The sequence below is a fragment of the Lepisosteus oculatus genome, chromosome 3 (genome assembly GCF_040954835.1).
Source record: "Lepisosteus oculatus isolate fLepOcu1 chromosome 3, fLepOcu1.hap2, whole genome shotgun sequence".
Classification (NCBI taxonomy): Eukaryota; Metazoa; Chordata; class Actinopteri; order Semionotiformes; family Lepisosteidae; genus Lepisosteus; species Lepisosteus oculatus.
The window spans coordinates 581,053-598,217 of NC_090698.1; the positions used below are offsets into that span (position 1 = coordinate 581,053).

Below are 17,165 nucleotides of genomic sequence, written 5' to 3' on the forward strand. Positions count from 1 at the left end.
AATATAATTCTAGCTATTGAACTGTACATATATTTACAAATTATGATTGCTTCACCTAAGTTACCTTGGAAACAGACATAGCTAATTTCTTATAATTTTACTATGAACTTGAACTTGATCAGTTTATTCACATCATCAGAGATGCCATCAGAGGACTCATCAAAGACACCCTTGGATTGCTGTGATTTCCTGTCTTTTCCAATTCTACAGAGCTGTGCAGTTTGAAACAATTTAATTTTAAGTGTGAGAACTCAGTCCTAAGGATTTATGCTGCTCTGTGCGTGAGAAGCAGGCAGGCCAGTCGCTGCCCTACCATCCTCGTCTTGCTGCACATGGCTTGCCTTACTCTCCTAGTTTGCTTGTTTAATTTGTGCTTCATTTTTGTTACAGGACAAAAACATAAAAAGGCAAAGCAGAGAATGGGAATTACACGGGGATCCTTCTTCCTAAGTGCTCTGTCATTCCTCAGCTGTGACACCTGCATGTTGCACTGTAGTCTCACCACTCTGTAATGGCTCAATGCATGTCCACAGTTCGACAGCACCTCTCGTAACCCAGCCTGCCTGATGTTTCAGACATCACACACTTTATTGCCCTAACAGAATCCTTGTGGTTTTACTCATTTTCTTTTAAAGGAAAATGTGTGATGCACTCTTGTTAAGGTTTACTTTATCCCTGCCTTTTGCATATTATTATTTAAAAATAGGTTTTTGGACTCGTTCTTCCAGTGTGCATGTCAGTTTCATGTCCACAGTGTTGGTATGATTCAGTGTAATGAACCATCGGGATTCCCACAGTGCACACAGTACTCAGAACCAACAGCTGGAGTACAATGCTGAGCACAACTCATCTCTTTCTTCAGTGACTCAGAGTCTCTGATCCCTCAGATAAAAATGAGAGCCAGTAACTGTTATTGAGACACTAGCTCCTTGTGTGTCACTGAGAGCTTAATGTGAATTAACCTTGTTCTCTGAACCTTAATTAGATAAAATTGAACAATTCCAAATAATTGCACAGAGCAGTCATTAATTTGTGAGACGTCACATGGGGCTGAATTACTTTTTGAATTTCTCAGATCTGTAATTAGATTACAAGGGACAAATGCTGGAATTAACTCTTGAATGTGAAGAATCAGAAGCAGCAGCCAATGACCTGTGGCAGAGTCAGAAGGCCCATTTGCCTGTGTTTTGTATTAATTGCCAAAGCAGCTGTGGGTGATTTCATTGTTAATATTGTACAGTCATATAGTATCTCTTTTAGCTCTGCAGTGATGAGCAACAGCCTGGTGTCTTGCAGCAGTTTGACAGAAGGAGCTTGTCTGGGACACAATGTGTTTTGTGTGGTTCATGTATTCCATGGTATGTGCTGTTCATCCTTTAACTCATCAAGTAGTTTGCACTAAAAGATTCCAAAAGTTGGAATCAGATATTGTCCCTCAATTTTATTTCTCTCTTTAAGCTATCCTGTATTTTTTTTTGCTTTGAAATGTGCTGCTTTCTGTAACTGTTCCTTCTTTGTATTTTTTTTTTGCTATTCAGCAGGTCATAACTCACTGCTAATCTTATTTTCACTTCATTCTCACTATGTGATTTTTATGACTAATTTCAGGCTTTGTCACTTTTTGGTGCACTCATTTATTTTCCTTCCCTTTAATTGGTTTGCTCGCTCTCCCACTGCCCGTGTGCTGCATTGCATGTTAATTGAACAATTAAGCTCTTCAGAGACCCGTGAGTCGCTGCCGCCGCCAGCTGGGAGGACGGGCCCTGTGGGCTGGTGTGGGCGCCGAGATGCTGTGTGAACAGAGGAAGGCTGTCACGCAGACGTCACATTCAGCTGCTGGCCTCTTGCCATTGTGAGTTTATGGTTTTCCTCACTGACACATGTGGAGTTATTGATTGCTAAACTGGCATAGCAAAACACAGCTCTGGGCAGGAATGCATCAGCAACACAGCTGGGAAGATGGAAAAGGCCTACCTGGATGAGACGACTGTGCCCTGAGTAGCTCAGGATCCTGGTGCTGCCCTTTACAGGAGGCCTTGCACCCCTGCAGTGGTCAAATTCCAGGGGTTTTTCCTTTTATCCCTGACTGAGAGACTCTTGTTAAGGATCAGAGCAGTGGGGGCCCAGCTGTTGTCTTCGAAAATGACTTCTGGCTGCAGGACGACAGGCAGAGGGCAGCCCTCCAGGTCTCCCGAGCCAGAGGAGCACTGTGCACCACTCACAGCAAGACTTTTCATGACTGATGCCCTGTGTTTGGACAATTAATAGTTAAAAGTTCTCATTAGCGCCTGTCTCTGTGCATTTAATCAAACTTTAATTTCCAATTGCTTTCAATGTATTTGTATGCCATCCTGCATATAAACACTTTGGTATATTTTCAGAATTCACAATACTTTATATGCACATGTGAACATAAGACAGTTTACAAAGAATAGGCTTGTTTGGATTTTAGAAGCTAATCGATCTGAGGATCCAGCCCAGCTGTTTCTTGAAAGAAGGCAGAATGTCTTCATTGTCTTCATTGTGAAGCAGAATTCACCAAGTGTTGGATTGTTCACCCATTAATAGGGAACGTGAGCTGGGTTTAGACCGTCGTGAGACAGTTTAGTTTTACCCTACTGATGATGTGTTGTTGCATTGTTTCACAATGAAGGCAGACTGTCTTCCAAACATGGCTGACTAGCTTGTTCCAGAACTTACAACTCTTTGTGTAAACATACCTTGTGTTGTCTTTTTTTTCAGAGATCTGCTGCATAGTTTCCTCCTATATCCTGTTGCTGGCTTCATCTATGCCATGGTGGATCATTGACTGTGTTTTTTTGTTTCATCAAACACTGTATAGGCAGCTACAAAAATAAATAAAAATATCTTTCACGACTGAGTCCAGACACAAAGGGCTGTGTGCAACACTGAATCACACAGATTTCTTAAAGACTGTGAGGCAGTTAACATGTTGAAAACAGATCATTTTATTTACAGTTTGGCACATAAATTGAAGCAGAAGTTTCACATTACAGGTAAAATATTAGTTTGCAAAAACATTTATATATACAGTACATACAAACAAGAAACACTGAGTTTGTCAAACTGACAAAAGACACATCAAGTTAGCAAAGTGAAATTTGGATGTAGGTACCCTCTTGTCTTATAGCCAATGTGCTGCATTTTGTCCTTTGTAGCAGTTGTGAAGGTTAGGGAGCCGGTTTGAATAACTGTGTTGCTTGTGACTGTGTTTTTCTGGGGTGATCAAGGGGATTTCTGCCTGCATGATTTCCAGGACGACAACAGTTTTCTCTGATCAGTCAGAGTGAGTTTCCTCATTTTTCTGAGATGGGACTCATCAGAACAAACCAGAAAGCTCAACATATCCTCATGTATCCAAAAAGAGTTGAAACCAAAGCTCAATACAGAAAGGAGATACTTTTCGTTAGTTTTAGTTAATAGAGAGGGTCTTTCAAACACTGAACCCCAGAAAGACGATGGTTGTGGGAGACAATAAAATCACAAACGTGCATTCTTAAAGCAAATGCTTTAATACAATGGATGAACTGGCTATAGCTCATGATCTGAATGATATTCATCTGAGGTTTGAGCTGCAGAATGTTTCCAGTTCATGTAGCAGCATATTGGATACTATTACTGCTGATAGCAGTGTTGACAGGCTAGAACTCAGACCACAGACAATCACACGATCCTTTAAGCACATTTGTGCAAAAAAGGCAACAGTTCTTGATGGCATCTCAGTTTTTCTTTTAAAAATGTGTGCCCATCTCTCAGAAGTCTGCTGTTCCTGTGCCGTGGAAGAAGGCAATCACGAAAATGTCCTGTTCCTCAGAAAATAACAATTATAGACCTGTAGCACTGAGTTCCATTGTAATGAAATGCGTAGAAAGAATTATGGTATCTATGATCTGCTCAGAAGGTGAAACTACTGAGTCCATTTTAGTTTATATATAAACGCAAAAGAGGCAGCAATGTTGCAATTAACAGCAATATGCATCTTGGTGTTAACCTAGCTGGGTGACTCAGGTCAAGAGTGTTTGCTCCAGAGTTCAGCAGTGCCTGTATTTTTTACAAAGATTAGGAATATCTAGAGTGTGGAGAATATGGTAGTTTGATAATTTTACAGTTCAATTAAAATCACCAATCTTGTCCAAACAGTAGTGAAGGTTATGGGAGTGAAGCAGCACTCCTCCTTGCAGACAGCTTTTGAACAACCCATAATAATATATAATTTCTTAATATATAGCACTTTTCTGGACACCCTTTTCCGGCACCAGCCTTAGTTTTCCCAGGAGGTCTCCCATCCAGGTACTACCATCCAAGTAATTTTTGAAAAATTATTGTATTCTAATTCTGAATATCAACTTCTTCCCACTAGAAAACATTGTATGGTTTCCAAATGTAGATCAGGTAATTACAAATATTCATTTGTTTCCTTATCTATTAAAGCAATTTATACACATAAATGGCAAGGGTAAATGCAACTGTTTCAGTATAAACAGAGGTTTATATTTGATATAAACAAATATAAAGTTTCATATATGTAACTACATATTGTAACGTGTCATGACTATGTTGTAACGAGTTCTGCAAGTGTAATAGATGTGATGTGTGATGTTTTGTGATGTATTTAGATGAACAGATTTTCCCCTCGGGGACTATAAAAGTTAATCTTATCTTAAATCACAGCAAGTGAGAAAATGCACATGAAAATGGGTGAGAGTAGAGTCTTTTCAGGATGTTGACTGCATGAGAGATAAAGAGCTGATCAACACCTGGGGGAAGCGCGAAACCTCCACCTGTTCTTCCACTCTTCTGTCCTAGCAGAGCGTACCTGAGACAGGGTCCAGCAGGCTCGGCTCACAGCGGGTTGTCCATGTTGCAGTCCAGGTCACGGCTGTCCCTGGGCAGCGGCTCAGACACCAGGCTGAGACAGGTGGTGTTGTGGCGGGAGGCCCGGAGGGACAGCAGGCTGCTCTGGCGGTGCTGGGCCGGGTGCAGGAGGTGGCGCAGGTGCAGCCGGAACTTGTGGTGCAGCGAGGCATAGATGAAGGGATTGTAGCAGGCGGAGCTCATGGCCACCAGGTGGCAGGAGACCTGCACTATGTTGACGTAACGCTTGCCGATGATGCGGAAGTCCGTGTCCAGGTCACGGATGAGGTTTAACACCTGCAGGGGTAGCCAGCACAAAGCGAAGGCAAGCACTGATGTCACCAGCAGGGTGAAGGTCTTGCGTTTCTTTTTGTTCCACTTGGCCTGGTTGGGCTGGGCGGCGCCGGGCACGCAGCGGTGTCGCAGGTGGGCAGTGATGGCACAGTATGAGACAGTGACGGACAACAGGGGGATCATGTAGGACATGAGAAGCATGAGGCAGGAGTAGAGGAGTCGTAGGGTCTCAGCACCCATCCAGAACTCCTCGCATACCACCAGGTTGTGGCCAGCGGGCCGCAGGTCCAGGTAGCTGGTGTGCAGAGTCGGAGGGGTGGCCAGAGCCAGGGACAGCAGCCACACTCCCAGTGCCACCAGGCCACAGTAGCGCAGGGGGATGCGCCGGCGAATTGGGTAGGCCACCACCACGTAGCGGTCTACGGCGATGGCCGTCAGTGACAGCACTGACACGTAGACAGTAGAGGCCTGCACCAGCGGCACCAGGTGACACAAGAAGTGGCCGAAGAGCCAGCCTCGTGGGTCAAAGGCATAGGAGGCCGTCAGGGGAACGCAGCTCAGACACATCAGCAGATCACTGGCTGCTAGGTTGCCAATGAAGAAGTTGGTGGCATTGTGGAGCTTCTTGTCAGCCAGGATGCAGGCCAGCAGGAAGGCGTTGCCCACGCAGGCCACTGCCACCAGGAGGCAGTATAGTGGCACAAAGAGCGGCTTGAAGCGCAGGAGCAGCTCCAGTCCAGCAAACACATCCAGGGGGTCTGTTCGGTTCAGGGGGCCTCCTCCCAGGGTGCTGTTCCCACTGCCCAGCCCCTCCGTCAGGAGTGGGTCCATATCTGTCCTGCACAGCACACAGGGAGACAGGCAACCTTGGTATTTGCTTCTGTCGCTCGCAAGCCACCCTCCATAAAGAGAGCAATTCCGCCATTTCTAAAAAAGATCGTGTTTCTTTAATGTCAACACAGATCCAATGGCATATGAAGCATAATATTATTATATTACTATGAGATTTTGTGTTCTGCAGTGGTGTTGCTTGTGTTTTGTATGGCAAGTTTCTGGTATTTTTGTTTGGCCTTAAGTCATGGTGGCCTAGTATCTCTAAGGGGATCAAACTATGACATGGGAGCTGTTAATGGCCAATCAAGCCATGAGCCCTGGTTCTACTGATGTTGTTGTTTAATTATCAGGAGACATCATGGTGGCACATGGTGGAATGGTACAGGATGAAGGTGCAAGAGTTAGAGACAGTGGAGAGGAGGAATTGAGAGAAAGACAGATACAGAGAGAAACACAGCATACTGTACAGTAGGAAGACAATGACATAAAGATGAAACTGGTTTCTGGCAGTTAGGTCTACAAGGGTACAATGAGACCTTGGCTGCTGTATGCACTGCACTATATTACCATCCAGGGTTCCATAAATCACTAGCCCCTTAGTCTAAAAAAGGTTCATATAACTTAGATGATTGCAGCCAGGGAGAAAAACGTCTGCCACGGGACTTCTCTGCTCGTCTCCTGGGCAGTTGTCTTTGTAACCGACTGCCACGCCTAGCCCAGGACAGCATCTCAACACCTTCTCGCAGTCCGAGCTGCTGAGCGACTGTGATTCAGCACCTTGTCCAGATCTCAGCCTGGGGGGAAGGGAAACCCAACCCATGGATGAGAAAGGACACCAGCTGCTTTGTGTTTGTCATTTCAGCCATGCCCCAGAGCCCCAGAGCCCCAGTTGTGCCTCAGAGCCCCAGAGCCCCAGAGCCCCAGAGCCCCAGCTGTACCCCAGCAATGCCCCAGAGCCCCAGCTGTGCCCCAGAGCTCCAGCCATGCCCCAGAGCCCCAGCTTTGCCCCAGCCATGCCCCAGAGCCGCAGCTGTGCCCCAGCTGTGCCCCAGAGCCGCAGCCATGCCCCAGAGCCCCAGCTGTGCCCCAGCTGTGCTCCAGAGCCGCAGCCGTGTCCCAGCTGTGCCCCAGAGCCCCAGCTGTGCCCCAGAGCTGCAGCCATGCCCCAGAGCTGCAGCCATGCCCCAGCTGTGCTCCAGAGCCGCAGCCGTGTCCCAGCTGTGCCCCAGAGCCCCAGCTGTGCCCCAGAGCTGCAGCCATGCCCCAGAGCCCCAGCTGTGCCCCAGCTGTGCCCCAGAGCCATAGCTGTGCCCCAGCTGTAACCCAGAGCCACAGCCGTGCCCCAGAGCCCCAGGCAGGGAGTCTCGTTGCCTGGTGTGCAGTAAACAGCATCAGCTCAACACTGGAACTGCAAGCTGCGTGGGCAGTACCTCCTAGCAGGACAGCTGTGTGTGTATCATTACCCTCATTGCACCTTTCCTTCCTTATCATTTGCAAACATAAATCTTTATCACACTCAGCATGTGTCATGTTACACTTCTTTTCACGCCTATGCACCATGAAAGGGTCTTCGCACTTTTCTTTTTATGGATTGTGAACACAGCATTTCAGTTTACGCGCCTCATCGCCTGTCCTTCGGATGAGACGTAAAATCGAGGTCCTAACTTTCTGTGGTCATTAAAAATCCCAGGGCATTTCTCAAAAAGATTAGAGGTGTACCCTGGCCTCCTGGCAAAATTTCCCATTGGCCCTTATCAATCTTGTCCTCCTAATAACCCCCTTCTCTGAACTGGCTTCATCACTCTGCTCTCCTCCCCACTAATAGCTGATGTGCGGTGAGCGTTCTGGTGCACTATGGTTGCCGTCGCATCATCCAGGTGGGGCTGCACACTGGTGGTGGTGGAGGGGATCCTCATTACCTGTAAAGTGCTTTGAATGGAGTGTCCAGAAAAGCACTATATAAGTGTAAGCAATTATCATTATTATCTGTGTCTCACATATTTGATTGCACATCTAAAACATTGTGATGGAGACTCCTCGCTGGTTTCTGGTCTGTTGTAAAAAAGCAACAGTAACTCAGTATCTGAGACATTAATCCCTGTCACTCGACTGTGATCACCCATGCTGCCCATCACAGGCAGACAGCAGGCAGTGAGATCTGCAGCAGGTAAAGGCAACACAGTCTCAATGTGGATTCTCAGACATTTGGGACCTGTAGTCTCTTCAGTGTGCTGGGAAATTTGGTTCGCAAATTTGGGGAAGCAATAAGAATTTCCTTGCATCTCCAGTCTGTCCTTTTGCCAACCTGTACCACTGGGCTTTCACGGATAAGTACCCTGGCTGCAGTGTGCGCCCCTGGGCCAGGAGGTGACACACAGCTGCCACTTCCTGTCTTGATCTGCTCACATTTCAGCACTGAGGGACAGCTAGCCTCCCACCCCAGCATGTGAAAGTCAGTGACCCCCGCACACACTCTACTTGGGACATGGACATGTGATAATCAGCTTGTGCACATACAGTATAGCATTTAAGTTTTTTCTCTCACTTACACCTGTGCACAGTGTATTTGCAGTTTAATTTTGCTGTGCTGAGTCCGTGTATCAGTTTACTGTGCCATAATATCTTACAATGTCCCTTGCGCCTTGCCTACCTCTGTGTGCTTTCACTTGCCTTTCCCAGGACTTCCCACCCAGCCTTTACCCTGGGAGAACAGGGCAGCTTCAAGAACACAGCTGATTGGCCCTGATGAAAATCACAAGGGATGAAGGTTTTTAGCTGCTTTATCCTAAGCTGCTTTCTTATTTGCATTATGAGTTCTTGTACAACTGAATCTTAAAAATCGAATTTTACTCACTTTTTTGCTTGAGCTAATGGGTTGGCTATTGTTTTGAAGGGCTCTGCTACACAGGCTGATATGAGGGCCTCTTCTTCGGTTTGCAGAGCTAAACCACCTTTAGCATCATTATCCTCTGGCCATTTCCACAGTGGAAAAGCCTAGCAGTCTCGATGGGAAAGTGCAGGCATGAGCTGTTCATACGAGACACTTGTGATTTAAATCAAATCCAAGTGAAGCAATCTTGTATCACAGCTGCACTCATCTCAGTGCGAGTCGGTGTTCTGACTCTGCGCTCACTGGCTGCTGCCTCATTAATGCAGACTCAATCAGTTCTAATATACAGCAATCAGCCAGACAGCTTTCTTCACAGCTAAAGGAAATAAACTGTCTTTGTCAGAAAATCTTTTTAGACCGCAAATAATTTCCTAGTTTGTTTTGGGGAGAAAATAGTGGAGAATGTGATACATTTCAATATCTAAATTCACCACGAAATAAACAATAGTTTCCCTCTTATCAAAGTAAGCCACTGAACTGGTGAGTCTTGTCATCCAGCTGAGACACTTTTTGACTAGATTGTTTTTTTGAATGTGTCTGATCTGCCACCAGTGAAAAGCCACTGCACACCAGGTTCTGGTCATAACCATGAGGCAGCGATGCAGCAAGCTCATCTCTTATGACTTTTTATAAATACATTTTCCAGTATTTATTTTCCTGTTTTGTTCTTTGTCAGCTGCATGTGTTTTACACATGCTGTTTGTCTTCTTTAAGTCTATTTGCCAGTAAAATGACTGTCCAGCAGAAGAGGAGATGATGAAGGAGCTCTTAGCTCTTCTGCAAATGAAAATGATGATTTTTTTACATCACTGATAACCTGATGCTTGAGCTTCTGCTCATTTCTTGACAGTGCCACTGCCATTACCAGCAGTTAAAGTACCGTATATCATGAATTGGAAGTACGAAGATGCTTTACTTTTTTCCCGCAGAGCAATGACAATCTCTCCTGTCTGAGCTGAAGCCTTTTTGACTCAATCTGAAGTGTCTCAATTGATGCTTCTAAAGATACACCTGACCAGCCCTTGTGGCCAGAGACGCAGATGAGCTGGTTCCACCCCATCTCACAACAAGCACAGACAGTTTTCTAATGAACTATCACCAAGAGCTCTTTAGTGTCTCGCTTTCTGAGAAGCAGTTACTTGTGCAACAGACCTACTAGCACTTGTGAAGCCGTAGTGAAGTGGGACTCAGGAAAGGGACATCACATACAGACACTTTGAAACATGTGGTCTATATACAATCTATGTAATATTCACTTTGTAACCCCATAGACATTAAACAATACAGGACGATTTTTTGGCAAAATCAAGATTTGGTGTATGTCAGTTGTCTGTTTATCCATTTGTCTCAGTGTCACACAAACGTAATCATTACTGAAAAAGGTTTAAAATATGAAATTCACATATTTAAAATAAATAATTTCAAATGTTTTTAAAATAGTTTAAAATGTCTCTTCACTTATAAATGTATATTATTAAGAAAATATTGCTTCTTTTTGCAGTAGTGAATTTAAATACATTTAACATTTTTAATGTTTGATGTATTGGAAATATTTATTTTTTCCATCAATTTTAAAGCAAATCAATCTCCCTGTAGTTAAAATGTCCCCTGAGACTGTGAGTGGCTGAGTGAAGTGGCATACCTGTGCTGCAGGCAGGGGTCCCAGGACGTTGAGAGGGGTGCAGTCTGCTGAGGCTCTATGGCTGTGCTGGGCTGTGCTGGGCTCTTCGCAGCTGTGATGCTCAGCGATGCTCAGGGCTGGTCTGTCGGCTCTGGAGTGTGTGCCTCTGTGCTCCAAGGGCTGTGTTGCACTCAGCATCAGGACCGGCAAGGGAGTGAGGCAGTCTGGAACAGCCTGTCTCTTTCCAGCACCCCCTTCCAACACCTCCTCCTTCACCCCCACCCAAACACTCTCTGCATCCGTTCTTAACCCTTTCCATCCTGCCTGCTCTCCGGCAGCCCCCACTGGCTCTGAGGACCTGTCACTGCATGCACACTGCGTGTGTTCATGTGTGTGCTTGAGCAGTAACTGCGCACTCACCCTCTCCCAGGTTTTCATTATTATTTCAAACAGCAAAGCACGAGGAGAGCTCAGCCTATCCATGTCCTTCGTTCCACCCTCAGCCCTGGATTATTTTAGCAGCCCTGGTCCTAGATGAGCCCCCTCTTATTTGTCATTTCTAATGAGATCTTAATTAGAGAGGATTACGGGACTCTGAATTTAAATGTGTTCTTGTTTAGATATCTTTTTAATGATATTAAATAATTTTTGCCTTAAGAAACGTAGTGGGTGTTGAGCCACAAAACATTGAGAAAGCACAACTCTGTCCAATCTGTCCGCATCTCTTTAAAATTGCCATTGTCCTGTAATTGTCTGGACAGCCCTTGGTTCATTACCAATTAAAGGGGAAAAAACAGGTTGGAATTACACTATATCCTCCACTTCTGTATGAAAGTCAGGAAATTTGCAACAGTTTTATGTAGGATTACATTGACACGCCCCTAAAAATTTAGGCCCAGATTTATGACAATTTGTCCAGTTATTTTTGTTTATAAAGCCACCCTAGGCTCACAGCTGTGAACCCAGCAGCCACAGGGAGGAATGAGGAAGTGTAGGCATGATCCTCCCGGTCACCCTCAAGCCTCTCTCACATCACAGGCTACGCAGCCCCTAGCAGGAAGTTCAGCACTCATCGACGGCACCGCAGGCCTGATGGCTCCTGGGAATCACAGGGGTCGCTGCTCACGGAGGATCTGAGATAACCTTGGCTGGCCCAACCTGTCCTTTTGCAGTGCTCAGCCAATGGCGTGCCCTCACTTTGGGAACCCCAGTCATGTGACCCAGGGTCCAACCTGCTGCCCTGCCACCTGTTGAATCACTCTTGAGCCCCGTCGGTCACCCATTTCTAATCATACTTTTGAGATATCTGTCTGTGCAGCTCTGCCAATTTGGAAGTCTGGTTATTCTGCCTGGTTAAATGGATTTGTGCGTAGGACCTTGGTAAAACTCCCTGCTTCTCCATTAACAGCTCACATTCTATATCTGTCACCGATCTCTGAGGCCTAGGTAGTTGTTGCCTGTAGGGATCGTGTGGCCTCCAATACACTCGAATGGAAGTAGATTCCAGAGTGTGCATCCTTGCTGGTGGCTTGTGAATTCAGTATTAGAGATTACTGTCTAACAGAAGATTGGGTCCCCGAAGGAGCTTTCGCTAAGTGTCTTTCCTCACTCATCTCCGCTCACCAAAGGAGAGGGGGTCATTTTTTCTTTGGGTTCATTAATAATTACAGAAGCAGTTATTATGGCCATTAGTTTTATGCAATGAGAACCTGATTGTTCAGGGTTTCATAAAAGCATGTGTGCCCAGTGATCAGAGCCATGGTAATTAATTCTTTCCTATTCACTGTATGCAACCTTTGTCACACAGCGCTGCACTTACTTTCTTTTGAAGAGCTCAGATATTAATTTTAGCAAGTCAGTGTCCAGCATTATTTTTTGTGACCTCTGTGTCATTTTGTAGAATAATTTGTTTCAGGTAAGAGCTTGGAAGAGTAAATAGACACGTAATTCTGTCTTGATGTATCTGAGAACTGCAGCTCAGCTACTGAGAGAGCCTTCTGTAATGTCTGAGAGAGGACACATCTCAACCTGTTCATGGGCTCCTGCTCACTGACTGGGCCGGTCATTCCATTGATGTCTCCAAGTAGAATTTTTTTTATTTTACTTATATTTTGTTAAGTAACATTGTACATAATAAAGCACACACACACTGAATTGAAGGAACGCACATTTACACCAGTGCCATTTGACCTTTAATTTTGCATTATTAGAAAGCTTCTGTCAGTACTCAGACAACATGTAGAAAACCATCCAACACCTTTTCTCACAAGATGTGATTTTACTCAAATATTTTACAGCATTTGAGCTTCATTTTTTCTCTCAGAGAAAAATGTTGTTCTTTAAGCAGAAAGGTGTTTAATGTTTTGATCATTAAATACAAATTGCCTGAATATCGACTAAACACAAGATTAAATAAAGGGTAAAGTTTTATTGAAATCCATCTATTAAAAGTGTATTAGGGTGTAGTGTGAGCAGTAAAATACTGCCAACGCCCCCCTCAGGACCCCCGCGCCTGAGTAAACGCAGCTTGTTGCTGCACAGTTGCATGATGGAGCAGAATGAAAAGCTGAAGGCCTGGCGGTGGGGAGGGTGACGCTGGCAGTGCTCACACCTGTGCCTGCAGCAGACTGCATCTCTGTTGCATCCGCACCTGTAAGATGATTGATTGGTGGTCCCTGAACTGGGGGCGACTTCAAATAAAAAAAATAGTGAAAGGATGGGGGGAACAGGGGGGGCGCAGTGGGAACATACCGTTGCCTCAGAGCTCAGCGGTCCTGGGTGGAATCCTGACTCTGTCTGGGTGGAGTTTGCACGTTTCCCCCATGTCCTCCTGGTGCTCCAGGTACGGAGGAAATGTGTGTGTGAGTGAATCCATGTGAGAGACTGCTTTGTCTGCTGCACGCGTGCCACAGGCTGCACAGCTTGTGGGGGTGGAGGGGCAGAGCGGCTGCCTGCTCCCCCAGGTGACTGGCTAATTCGGCACATCTCATTCAAGCCTGCAGACTCTGTCTCCCGTACCTACTTAGCGGAAATGAAGCTGAATGAGAAGAGAAGGCAGCGGAGCTGAAGTGCAGTGAGTGCTCCGGGGACGGAGCTCAGGGCTTTGAGTAAACAGCAGCAGCACTGGCTCACTGCATGGTGTGCAAGTGACCCGCCTGTCACCTGTCCCTCCTGTTGAGGAGACCCAGTACCTCCAATTTTACAGGTCTGCTTTGTATTTGATTATTTGTATAATTATTTGAATATTATTTGCTTTGTATTTGTATTTGATTTGTTGTTTGATTCTTTTTATGGTGCACTATGTATAAAACCTTGCAGTCTTCTCCAGTCCAGGTTTAAGCATCAGGCTTTAAGTAGCTCAGAATCATGCAGATAAGCTCACAGGACTGGAGTGTTATCAAATTTATATCATTGTATTGTTTTGTGGCATCTGATGTGATTTTGTGCCATTAATAACACAGTTCAGTTGGATGTTAGCTACAGAAAATGAAGTCTGCCTTACTTGAAACATTATCTGCAGTCTCCATCTGAGGGGAAAAAGAAGCTCTTCTTGTTACAATAAGCTGCTCTGATAAGACTAGTAATGAATAAACATACCCCACATATTCTCCCCCCTGCGCACTGGAGAGGAGTTCCTACACACCCCTCCTGGACTGGAGAGGGGTTTCTGCACACACATGCCCCCTGATGGTGTCCATGAGTGGGCCTGTGTTATCCCCCCGTTCTTATTCAGTGGCTGTAGCACTGGTCGTCAGAGATTCAGGTAGTGACAGGCTGTGTTGGGTTGGTGTTTGGCACCTTTGTAGAAGAAGAAAATACTTGAAAGACCAAGTGAAGACAGTAGATAAAGATTTTGGAGGGTCTATGCCATGTGGCACTGTGACTGTACAATCTATAAGACTCTAACTGCCCTGGTGAGATTTTTTTCAGTTATGCTGGAGCCATTCAACAATTAGTCTTTAAATTGAATTTGCAGCTGTACTGTGGGGACACTGGGGGGCGCTCTTCAGAACATCAGCCAGGGTGGCTGGGCAGCAGTTACAGACATTGTCAAGGAGAGCAGCAATAAAGCACACATCAGATAATAGGAAAAAGCATTTTGGTAACAAAAAAGGTTTCGCAGGCATGACTTCCTTATTAAATATAAAGCCTCATGTGGACCAGGAGGAGGCCCAGGAAGGAGACACTCTTCCTGCTGTCCTCTTGGCTACAGCCGACCCTGTTTCTGGCTCAGGACCTCGGCTGGCTCTGAGTGAGCGAGTGAACGAGGACATCCTCGGAGCGTGGAAGAGGCAGAACATGGGTCTGGCTTCAGATGTGGGGGATCTGGGACACAGCTGGGGAGCTGGGGCACAGCCTGGGGCAGAGGGGAGGGAGCAGCACCAGGAGAAGCAGGAGCAGAATTATCTGGTGTCAAGCTGAGAGAGTCGAGGATAATCCGTCTTGGAGAGGAATCTAACATCGGTGATATTTACTGGCCCCATGGGTCTGCTGCCGAATGGATGTAGACTTTGAGAGAATAGAGTTTGAATTTGTAGACGTATTGTTTACCATTTACAAATCAAGTACTGAATCAAGCTGTTTCTTGCAGTAGTGTGCAGAACATCAGAGAGGAATTTTCCTTTCATTTCTGTCCCCTTTCTTCTTACAATTTCCCAGTAAGAAACTGTCAGACTGTTGTATTCATATCCCTGAGATGAGAAGACGTTTGAGTATGTGCTTGCAGTGAGCTCCCACCCAATAATTACACACTTGTGCCCAGCTGGGCAGTTCTGGCTTTTTCCAGATGCAGTGACATCGTGGGCACAATTACATCCAGCCTCTAGCTTTCAGCGTTAATGGGGTTTATTGATTGTAACTGAAATAACACAAAGCAATATTTTAAAATCAGAAGGCGCTCATCGCATTGCAAAGCTTACAATGGAAAAAATGAAAATGGAAAGAAAGGAATGTTTTTGTGTGTTTATTCATTTATTTATTAATTTATGTAGGTGCACTGCTTGCACACACAGTACTTCATGTACCTTCTTGACTGTGGGGCAAAGGAATTACTCTGTCTGGTCAGAGCACCAGACAATCGACATATTTCTAGGTACTGTTCTAGAACAAGGTGGTCAAATGCAGTGTGTGTGTTATTGAAATGAGAATTTAAGAATATAAGAAAACGAGAGTAGTTCATTTATTCCATCTAACTCATTTGATTGCATTAGCTGCTCTCTGACATGAAGATTTATATGAAGACCAGTGATCCTAAGACAGATTGCTTAATTCTAGCATTCTTTAAGCATTTCTTGGATTCATAGAGTACACACTGGCACTCACCCAAAAGGGAGCAGTGCAACAACGTTGGTTAAACGGGTTGTTGCAGAAGGTGTGATCGATGCTGCAGAGTTTCTGAAATTTGTTTGCGCTACTGTCATTGCTGGAGGTGGCAGTGAATGAGCTTTTCAGGATATCTAAAATTACAACTCTGCGCTGACAGATCAGAGTTTTTGTCTCATAATATACCTGATGTGCTGCTGGAATGGTATTCTAATTATATTTATCACAAATTGTTTATTACACGTCTGCTCTCCCTGATCCCGCAGTCACATATTACATCAATAATAAAAGAACCATACGACTGGTTTCAGCGAGATCTGGGGCCAGATCTAGGTCTCTTCATTTTCAGTGTTTCTTCTTCTGTCCTGACTGCCAATCTTCAGGGCACTTATCTCCCATTTATCATCAAATCAAATGGATCAGCTTATGAAAAGGGAGGTGTGTTGTGTTCAGTGGTGAGGAGACCTGTAAGGGTCTTAAATGTCTGATACACGGTAAAATATGGTCGTTGTCTTCTGTGAGAAAAACATGAATTACTGTACTTATTCTCTCAGCTTTTTCTCCATGCAGCATCAGCTGAACAAGTCTTAACATGTTGTTTGGCTAAAGGCAGTGAGTGACAGTTAAATAAATGATGTCCTGTTAAAAGTTGTTTAGACAGATACATTGGAAATTTTACAAATTAGAAATGTATAAAAGTTGAAAATGTATTAGATAAGCTGGGGAGTGAAAAGGTCAGTTGAGTCTGCCTGAAACGTAAAGCAGGAGCTTTCTGGAACAGAAAACAAAATATATTTAAGAAAACTGTTTAATGAGTAGGTTTAAGCCAACATGAATTAGAAATTTAACTGGAGCGAAAGCCAGAAGACTCTGGGTTAACAGTGCACTGAAGAGATCACAGTGGAAGATTGTGGAACGGCTCTAAACAATGGACTGCAATGGAGGTATTAGCCCAGTAAAGCCATGGTACAGCTGTAAACTGTACATCAGGTTAATGCTGACAAAGGAGTCTCTCGGCAGGAGATGATTCCACACAGCAGGGAAGTCAGCAGGAATGGGGCTCTGCACTAATGTCTTGCCTTTGTTGGTTGGACATTTTGCAGGGTCTGTGATTGTTCCAAAGGAACACTAAACACACTTAATGCTGTCAGAGTCAATTTGACTTTTAAATCCTTTGTTGTCATGCCCTGGAAATTGGATGAAAATCACTCTCCTGCTTTCACTACATTCCTTCTCCTCCTTCCTACTGTCAAAGTGACAGCGCTGTCATCACAGATGTGATTTTGTGTAATTACTTTGTATTGTCCAGAAGCTTTTAAATGGGGCTCT

At 44.9% G+C, this 17,165-nt stretch overlaps 1 protein-coding gene across 1 annotated transcript; it reads right to left on the reverse strand.

Moving 5' to 3' along the window:
• Nucleotides 1-4,179: 4,179 nt before the first annotated feature.
• On the reverse strand, nucleotides 4,180-10,704 carry LOC102690992 (prolactin-releasing peptide receptor). The gene is made up of 2 exons (XM_006627715.3): nucleotides 10,536-10,704; nucleotides 4,180-6,007 (listed from the first exon to the last, which is right to left on the reverse strand). Exon 2 carries the CDS (start codon nucleotides 5,998-6,000, stop codon nucleotides 4,864-4,866), a length of 1,137 nt encoding a protein of 378 aa, XP_006627778.1. The 5' UTR covers nucleotides 6,001-6,007; nucleotides 10,536-10,704; the 3' UTR covers nucleotides 4,180-4,863.
• Between the last annotated feature and the right edge of the window lie 6,461 nt (nucleotides 10,705-17,165).